This window comes from Citrus clementina, unplaced genomic scaffold (assembly GCF_000493195.1).
Source record: "Citrus clementina cultivar Clemenules unplaced genomic scaffold, Citrus_clementina_v1.0 scaffold_9, whole genome shotgun sequence".
Taxonomy (NCBI): Eukaryota; Viridiplantae; Streptophyta; class Magnoliopsida; order Sapindales; family Rutaceae; genus Citrus; species Citrus x clementina.
In genome coordinates, this window is record NW_006261964.1 from 14,349,665 (window position 1) to 14,358,060 (window position 8,396).

Here is an 8,396-nt window from a genome sequence, read left to right on the forward strand (position 1 = left end):
AAAAAAAATCTTTTGATGATACTCTTATCATTCTTTACTAAAAAATAATGTAAATAAGACTACAATTAACCTTCTTAGAGATGCTTAAGACTATTTTAGTATTTAGTTTATCTTTCTTTTTTTGACCTTTTACCATAAAAGCACTCAGTTGATCCGCATGTCGATTGCTAATTGTCTTTAACCAAATCTTGTCACCAACATCTAAGCATGTAGCAGTATCATAATAACAACATGAGTCACAGAGACATAAACATGTGCATTTCACTAATCCAAAATCTAGTCCACATTCATTCATAATTTTTGATAATTTGATATCATTCATTTAGGTATCCAATTGACCCCACAAATTAGCGAACGTTGTCATCAAGAATCAATTAGATTTTATTTCAAGAACTATCAAGTGTATAACACCCAACAATCATAATTCCAATATATGGTCCTCGTGTATTAAAAGCCAAAAGAAACTACAAGTAAAAACAAAATGAGAGAGAAAGTTTGCATACAATTGGAGAGATCTAATCTAACCCTCCCAATAATTTAAGTATTATTTAATAAATTATGAATAATAAAAAAAAAATTCAATTTCCTCCCACGTCGCTTAGAGTGAAGGAAACAGTTTGGTACTGCACAACCAATAGATTATTGGGTCTCCACTTTTGGCGACACTAGAAAATGCCCATATGTGATTGCTGGAATTAAGGGATTTTCCCTAATCTTATATGCTTATAAAATAATGTCAAAATCAAATGCTTTTACAAATTTTGGATGAGGTAGTTCTGTAACTTGCTTTATACTATTTGTCTTGAACTTCAAACGCACATTTTTTTTTTCATGTAGTTAATTTTAAAATTTTAAATTTTACATTGATTTAAAGAAAACAAAAAAGATAAGAGGGTGAGCAATGATGAAATTATTATTTTTTTTAGTCTTCCACCTTTAAAATTTCAAAGGCTCAGTGGTCAGGACCATGCACTCACAACTGTGAGTACAGCGGTTTGAGTTCCTCGACGCATATAAGTGCTTATTTTATTCATTAATTATGGTATATAACTAAGTGAAAGACAATCTTCTCCCTTTCCAAATGTGAGTGGAGTAGACACCCTTTGAATATTTTGAGAAAGTAAAATTTAGACAGTGATATATAAGAGTTAATGTAAACTAGTTCTAATAATTGTCTGATTGTAAATATCGGTTATAAATCTCATATAATATGAGTTGTAATCTGAGAATTAGTTTTATGCAATTAAAAAAAAATAGATATTCGACTTTATACAAATGCATTTTTTTTTACACTCTTAACATGTGTAATGAGTGGAACATTATAATTATAAGAAATCTCAAGCTTAATTCACGAACGCATTGCATCCCTCCACTAAATTGTTGCTATTTATAATATTTTTGTGGTATATATTTTTTAATAATAATTGAGAGATCTATATGACAAAAAGCTAACCAAAAGCGTGCAGTGCATAAAGATTAATCTAGATTTTTTTTTAAAAGATTGAAATATTTATGGAGCTTGACAGCATAAAAAACCTTTAATGAATTATTTTAATTGCTATAATGCAAAAGTTTAATCTTTTTCAAACTTTATTAGTGCACTAAGTGGCGACACCGATTGTGACAGTGGCGTACTTAGGGAAGGCCTTAGGCCTCTTTTTTTTTTTAATTATACTTTAATTAAAGAGTTAAATAAAAAGAATTTGTCTATATTTTATAAAAAAAATTTAGTAGTAAAAATGTTATTTATTATCTTTGGAAATTCAGTTTGAATTTCATTAATTAAATAATTTTGTTCCACGCTCTCTAAATTAAGTAAAATTTTTTGAACTAAACCCATTAATTTAAGTGTTTAGGTCTAAAATCACTTTAATTAATTAAAATTGTACAAAGTGAAAAAGGAAAAAGAATCATTAATTAAAAAAATGAGTATTAAAATTTTCGTTAGTGGTTAATACCGTATTGCCTCCTAACTTTTCAATATGCATGTATTTAGCAGTACTAAGTGTTCCACAATCCGAATGTTGCATTCGATACGACAGGAACTTAAACTTTATTTTATATCACATTTTTAAAAATGATAGAATGTGCAACTCGAAATTAAATTTTTAATTTTTTTTTAGGATTTGAATTCAAAATGCTAGTAAAATAAAATTATTTAAAAATCACTCGGTTATACTTCTAGGAGCAATAAAACTTGATTGTTCTTAATTCCGTGCACTCAGGCAAGTTTTGACATTTTAGGTTGAATTACTTATTTAATTATCATATAACATAATTTAATAATTAATTAGGAAAAATTCCATCAATTAACAAACTTTTTTGAAAAAATAAAAAATAAAAAGAGGTCCAGCTCAGGCAATAATGGAGGTAGTAATGAGTTCCATTGCAACAAAGCAAAGCATGGGCACTCATTGTGGTCATCCAAGATGAATTGATTATATGAAAATGATTAGATTGTTGATTTAAGAATTTCACCCACTGGGATCGATTATAAAAAATAGAAAAACAATTGTAATATTGACTGGATTGGATGATTCCAAATAAATGTAACCTTGATATTGAGGTTTGAACGGCAAATTATATTGGTTTTATATTAGACATGACCTGAATTGGCTCTGTAATATAAAGTTTGGCCCAATTAATTTAGAATTTACGTAAAAGCGAAAATATATTTAAAATCAAATTAACCCTATAAAACATATAATTAATCTATTTGATATGATAAAATGCAAACCTAATTGATTGTTTTAATGGTAAATTTAACATATGAGTGATTTGAGGAAAGGGAAAAAATAATAAAACAAAATTTTAGTCTAGTAATGAAGTTTTAATCAAGAAAAAATATAGAGTGATATACTTTTGTACAAACTTATGGTTTGTACGAATTGATATGGCATAATTCAATTGAGTAGATTAATTAGCTCTCTGTCCACACAAAGATAGAAGTACTATAAGGAAATAGATGAGCTTATTAGATTAAAAACTTTTATACAGATAATTAATAGTGATTGTAATAATTTGTAATACAACACATTAGAGAGAGCTATGATTTATAAAGTAGGAATTCTTAAAATAATAAGATTATAACAATAACTTCTGTAGTGTTACAAAATTATGGTCAAAATAGAGAAAATTGTAATATAACAAATTTAAAAAAAGCTTGCTTCACCGTTTCAATAGCAATCTCAGACAAAGCCTTAGAAAGAAACTAGAAACAAATAGTAATTGATTTGCAAATGAGAAATCTCTCAAATGATTGACATAAAGAGGAAAGCCAAAAGATCCTTCAAGAGTGACTAAGCCATGATTAATGATTTTAAAAGAATTGAGTGCAAATCAACCATGCAAGAGCATGCGTGAAACCAACCACTATTTGAGTGGCTTTCTAGCAAGGCAATAGTGTTTTAGTTCACAATCAGGCCCAGCAATTAACTTTTGTAGTTCATGAAAAGTGCCAATAGCCTATAACTGCATCTCATAAGATTCCATTACCATGTAACATGTAACATTCCAAGATTGGTGTGAAAGAGGATCGAATTCCTCTTTGACTTTTTGTTTTAACTGTAGAGGCGACACCAATTGACCTATTCTGTCCGGTGGAGTCCTACTCTAACATCACTTGAATTTATCTCAAACCATTCTTAACTCTGGCATTTGAATAAAAACAATCTGGGAGCCTACCAGAACTTGACAGCCGTATGACAGGGGCTGCCGACAAAATTGTATGCACAAGTTAACAAGAAGTCTTTGTTGCTAAAAAGTTGCACATGTAGTGTTATTAAAACGTCGAAAAAAAAAATCGTTCCAACATATCCATCTGATATTTATCAGGAGTTCAGGATAACATACATACATGTCCATGGTAAGACAATTTATTTAAAACCATAAAATTTCTAGATGGTTTTCTGCCTTTATGAGGTGCTTATTCTACCTGCAGGACTTGTATCTCGAAATCCAGGACTGAGTTAGGTTGAATCCCCCATTGTGGAAATCCACCAGCACCATAGGCGTAATCTGGGGAGCACTACAAATTCATTGAAGAGGATTAGAAGATGTTAAACGAAAACAAATCTAAGTTATGTACACAGATAACAGCTTTCACAAATTCACATCAACTATTTCTCAAGGCAAACCAACTGCTACTCTGACCACTGCAATGAATATAATGAGAATCTACCCAAAAGTAGGTTCTTTTATGGAGATCATAATGAAGAAAATAATCCTTGAAGTTGAGAAGACATTAGCACAAGGGAAAAAAAAATCAAAAAATAATAGGAAAAGCATAAAAGCAAAGATCCAATAATTTCCCATAAACAATTAGGGCCAAATCTTACTGACGCAAGTGTAATAATTTCAGTGGCTAAAAGAATAGAAAAGGCTATGAGGGATTTTTTGTGGGAAGGCATAGGAAAGGGTGAAAAAAAAAAAAAAGATCATTTGGTCAGTTGGAGGGTAGTTTCTCAACTGCAATCCAAGGGAGGTCTAGGGTTAGGAAATATTCTTAACAGAAATAAGACCTTGCTTGGGAAGTGGTTATGGAGGTTTCCTCTAGAAGTTAATTCTCTTCGGCATTGTACTATGGAAAGCAAGTACGGGTTGCATAAAAATGGTTGGGATGTAGCTGATGTAGTTGGCGGAAGTAGTAGATGACCTCCAGTGTTTATTTCAAAAGGGAAAACAGATTTTTTATCCAATATTAAGCTGATGGTTGGTAATCGGCAGAGAGTTAGATTTTAGGAAGGATTGTTGGATTAGGGAGGCTGCTCTCTATGATCTTTTCCCTCGATTATATAGGCTTTCTCGAGGTTGTGAGTTTTCCATAGTTAGCATGTTATGCAGTGGAGTTGGGATTTTAAGTTCCTTAGAAACTTAAAAGATAGAGAAACTGAAAAATGTGCCGAGATGCTTGGGCTCCTACATGGGGTTTATCTTAATGATCTTAGTGAGGATAAGAGAGTTTGGGTTTTAGATAAATCAGGATGTTTGTGCACTAAATCTTACTTTCTTAGTCACATAGATATGTCAATGCTCCCTCATTTTCTCCTTCTCACCTGATTCGGAAAGCTAAGGTCACCACCAAGGTGAAGATGATGGCTTGGTCTGTTGCTCATAGAAAAATCAACACAAATGACATGGTTAAAAAAAGAAGACCTAATATGAAAATATTTCTAGATTGGTGTGCAGTTTGTGAAAACACATAAGAGAATTTTGATAATTTGTTTCTACACTGCACTGCTGCTTACTTTTTGTGGTCTAAGTTGTTTAAGACTTTTAATCTAAGCTGGTCGGCCACTGCCTCTTGTTTCATTCTTCTATTGGAAAGATTTTCTTGCTTAAAAAGGGAGAGGGAGAGGTAAAGCATAGGTTGTATGAGGACTGTGCAGTCTTGGCTATTTTTTGGGTCTTGTGGAATGAAAGAAATCAGAGAAATCAGAGAATCTTTGATAACAAAGCTGGGGAAGATCCTTTGCACCTATGGGATAAAGTGAAGTTTTGGGCAGCATCAATTACTGCTGAGTTCAAAGATATCTCTTTCTTTTTTATTTTATTTAAATGGGAAGCCTCTGTATCCTAGGAGGGAATGCATTCTTAGTAAGCAGTGTTGTTCTTGGGTTTTGGGCTATTTTTGGTCTATTTAGTTTTTTGAGTGTTTTGTTTAGAATGGGACTTTTTGTCCTGTTTTTGTGGATTTGTAGTCCCACCACTCCTTGTACATATCTCATATAGTTCTTTATATAATCTTTTGTTTCTTAGCGTGAGGAAAACAAAAAAATTGTAGTATCATCAAAGAAACAACTAGTTTTCTGAAAATAATTTGCAAAACATCAACATGCACCAATATATGTAACCAAGAAATGGGGGTTGGAGAGCCCGCCATCACTTTCTAAATTATTGCCAAGGCCCAAAAGGTTCAATAATCTTCATATAATATGCTTCATAAGCATCACAGTCACCATTTCAATTAGAAATTAAAATTGCTCTATTTCATGCAAACATCATGTTTTAACATTGTCAAAGAAACATAGGAACTATTTTAAAGGAGTGAATAGAATAGTACCCGCAGACGAGCAACTTCTCCCACCTGCATTCCCATCACACCTTCATCCCATCCTACATATAAATCAAACATATAGGATTATACACATTATACATTATAAATTTAAAGTTTATCTTCTTAGTATTCAATATCATGCCCAAAGTATCAAAATGAGAAGGAAAAGAACAAAGATAATATAAAAATCGTGGTCATCTCAGAGCTGAAATGTCCTTAACTTGACATAGAGTTAAAAAGGAAATGCTTTCTGACAAAAAAAAATTATGATTATAATGATTATGTGTTCAATATAATTTATGATACATAAATAATAACCAGTAAATTAGCTAGGACACTAGAAATTATCAATTCAGATATTAAGAGGCTGTTTGGAGATGATTTTAAAACAGCACTACAGAGTTGCAAACATGACCAAAGAAATATAGGCATTAGGAGAGGAGTTACATAAAACATCTTCAATGCACAACAAACACAATCTTCAGTAGCAACAAAATGCATAATTGACACACAGGAAGATAAAACTCTCAGGTTAAAAATTTAAAATAAGACATTAGTTTCTTGCTTAAACAAACAACTAAAAGGGTTATAAACACATCTCAAAAATGGTCACAGAGCAACTTGTAAGCAAAAGCGCCAGTCAAGGACGCAACAAAAACAAGCACTACCACCAGTCACTTCTTTGATATAGTACATTTAATTTGCCATATTCAAAATGCCTTTGCTACAAAAATATAAAGAAACAAACTTGAGTTCCAAGCGTAACATTCAAACTCTGATAAAATGATAACTTATCTAAAAACTTAAATGTGTTCATTCCTCTCGTTGTTAACAGAACAAAAACAATGTAAAATCATGGACTTCAAAAAGTAGCCGAAAAGAAAAACCATAGAGTTACCTTTTATAACAGAGCCTTTGCCAATCTGGAATGTAAAAGGCTGCTGCCCAGGGTCCTTTGTGCTGTAAAAGTAAAAAATAATGGAACAGTAACCAACTGTAATATTTGAAAGGAGCATTTAAATAAAAGAGAAATCGTACTTGAGACTCAAAATATAGTTTAAACACAATAACACAATCCTCACCTCCAGAACTTCTGAGACAGATCGCCATTTTTCCCTGCATTAAAAAGAAATATTTAAAGGTGTGAAAAGAGAAGAAAACTATATATGAACAAAGCTTCCACTCATTTCACAATTAGCTTACTTTGACACACTCAAATTTTTCCAGCACGACCCTGCAAGGTTAAACTGTATGCCAGTATATGTAATTAACACAGAACATTGATTCACCGAGACCTATATACGGAAATAACGGATAACAACTCTACAAACTGAAAGCTATAAGTTAAATATGTGTGACACACTTAGAAAAGTCAGCGATTATCATCCCTTACTTGTGCCTAAACTCACAGAATCATAAGAGGTTTCGGTTTATACATATGCACACACACTCAAAATATAAAGATCAGACATAATGTCCTCTCCATTGAAAAATTCACAAAAAAAAAAAAATAATATGATTATCACTAATATTAGCAAATACCCATTACCAAACTTTCGATGTATTTACAAAAAATGCATTAAGTTGACAACCAAAAAAAAAAAAAAAAACTAACCGTAGCCAGTGCAGTGGACGGTAACCTTCTGACCAGCAACCGGCTTAGGACCGTTTCCTGGGGTCAAAATTTGCTTCTCTATTCCCATCTCCTTCTCTGTCTTAGGGTTTTTGACTTTCTGGTAACTCTTTTTAATGGTTATCTGATAATCCGCTCATTTTTTTTTTTTTTTGATAGGTGATAATCGGCTCATTTATTACCTCCTTTTCAGTTTTTTTTTTTTTTTGCCCCTTTTATCAAAGTACTAACATTTGGGCCACTATATTCTTTCGATTTCTTATCAACATATCCCACCAGATTTTGAATTTATTTTTATTATTAGAAAATAAAATCGCACTCACGTGGCTTTAAAAAAAATTTAGTATTATTATTTTTTTTTACTTTACACTTAATGAAACTGATAAAAAATATGAATTGATTTTTTTTTAAGATGAGGCAACCTTATAAAATATAAAAAAAAACTATTAGCCAGCAATACAAATAAAGAAGCAACGCAAGATAAAGAATAAAATGAGAGAATATATTATAGAGTGATTTTATTCATTCCAATTGTGTGTGTACAAAATAAAAAGATAAGCTCTCATTTTATAGTTACATAATCACTCCATGAAATTAATGAAAAATTATGGATCATAATTTCTTGTGAGATAGTGAGAGTTACAGGGAAACTAAAGGTTGCTAATGAGAGATAGTGGGGAGACTAAGAGATATATGTTATGGGAGACT

General features: G+C 31.5%; 1 protein-coding gene across 2 annotated transcripts; it reads right to left on the minus strand.

The window, feature by feature from the left end:
* Window positions 1–3,728: 3,728 nt before the first annotated feature.
* On the minus strand, window positions 3,729–7,890 carry LOC18031343 (peptidyl-prolyl cis-trans isomerase FKBP12). Of its 2 annotated transcripts, none has more exons than XM_006420785.2 (5): window positions 7,671–7,890; window positions 7,138–7,171; window positions 6,954–7,015; window positions 6,062–6,114; window positions 3,729–4,017 (listed from the first exon to the last, which is right to left on the minus strand). In XM_006420785.2, the coding sequence occupies exons 1-5, from the start codon at window positions 7,756–7,758 to the stop codon at window positions 3,931–3,933; spliced, it is 324 nt and encodes a 107-aa protein (XP_006420848.1). In that variant the 5' UTR covers window positions 7,759–7,890; the 3' UTR covers window positions 3,729–3,930. The 2 variants fall into 2 exon arrangements, with proteins under 2 accessions (XP_006420848.1, XP_006420847.1); XM_006420784.2 differs by having other exon boundaries at window positions 3,729–4,027; window positions 7,671–7,888.
* Window positions 7,891–8,396: the final 506 nt, after the last annotated feature.

Excerpts from the sequence above, each read along its gene's own strand:
- LOC18031343 (XM_006420784.2), bottom strand. The coding sequence starts at position 7,758 with ATGGGAATAGAGAAGCAAATTTTGACCCCAGGAAACGGTCCTAAGCCG. Across the intron at positions 7,172-7,670 it reads CGTCCACTGCACTGGCTACG|GGAAAAATGGCGATCTGTCT; the intron begins GTTAGTTTTTTT and ends TTTTTAATGCAG. Across the intron at positions 7,016-7,137 it reads CTGTCTCAGAAGTTCTGGAG|CACAAAGGACCCTGGGCAGC; the intron begins GTGAGGATTGTG and ends TTACTTTTACAG.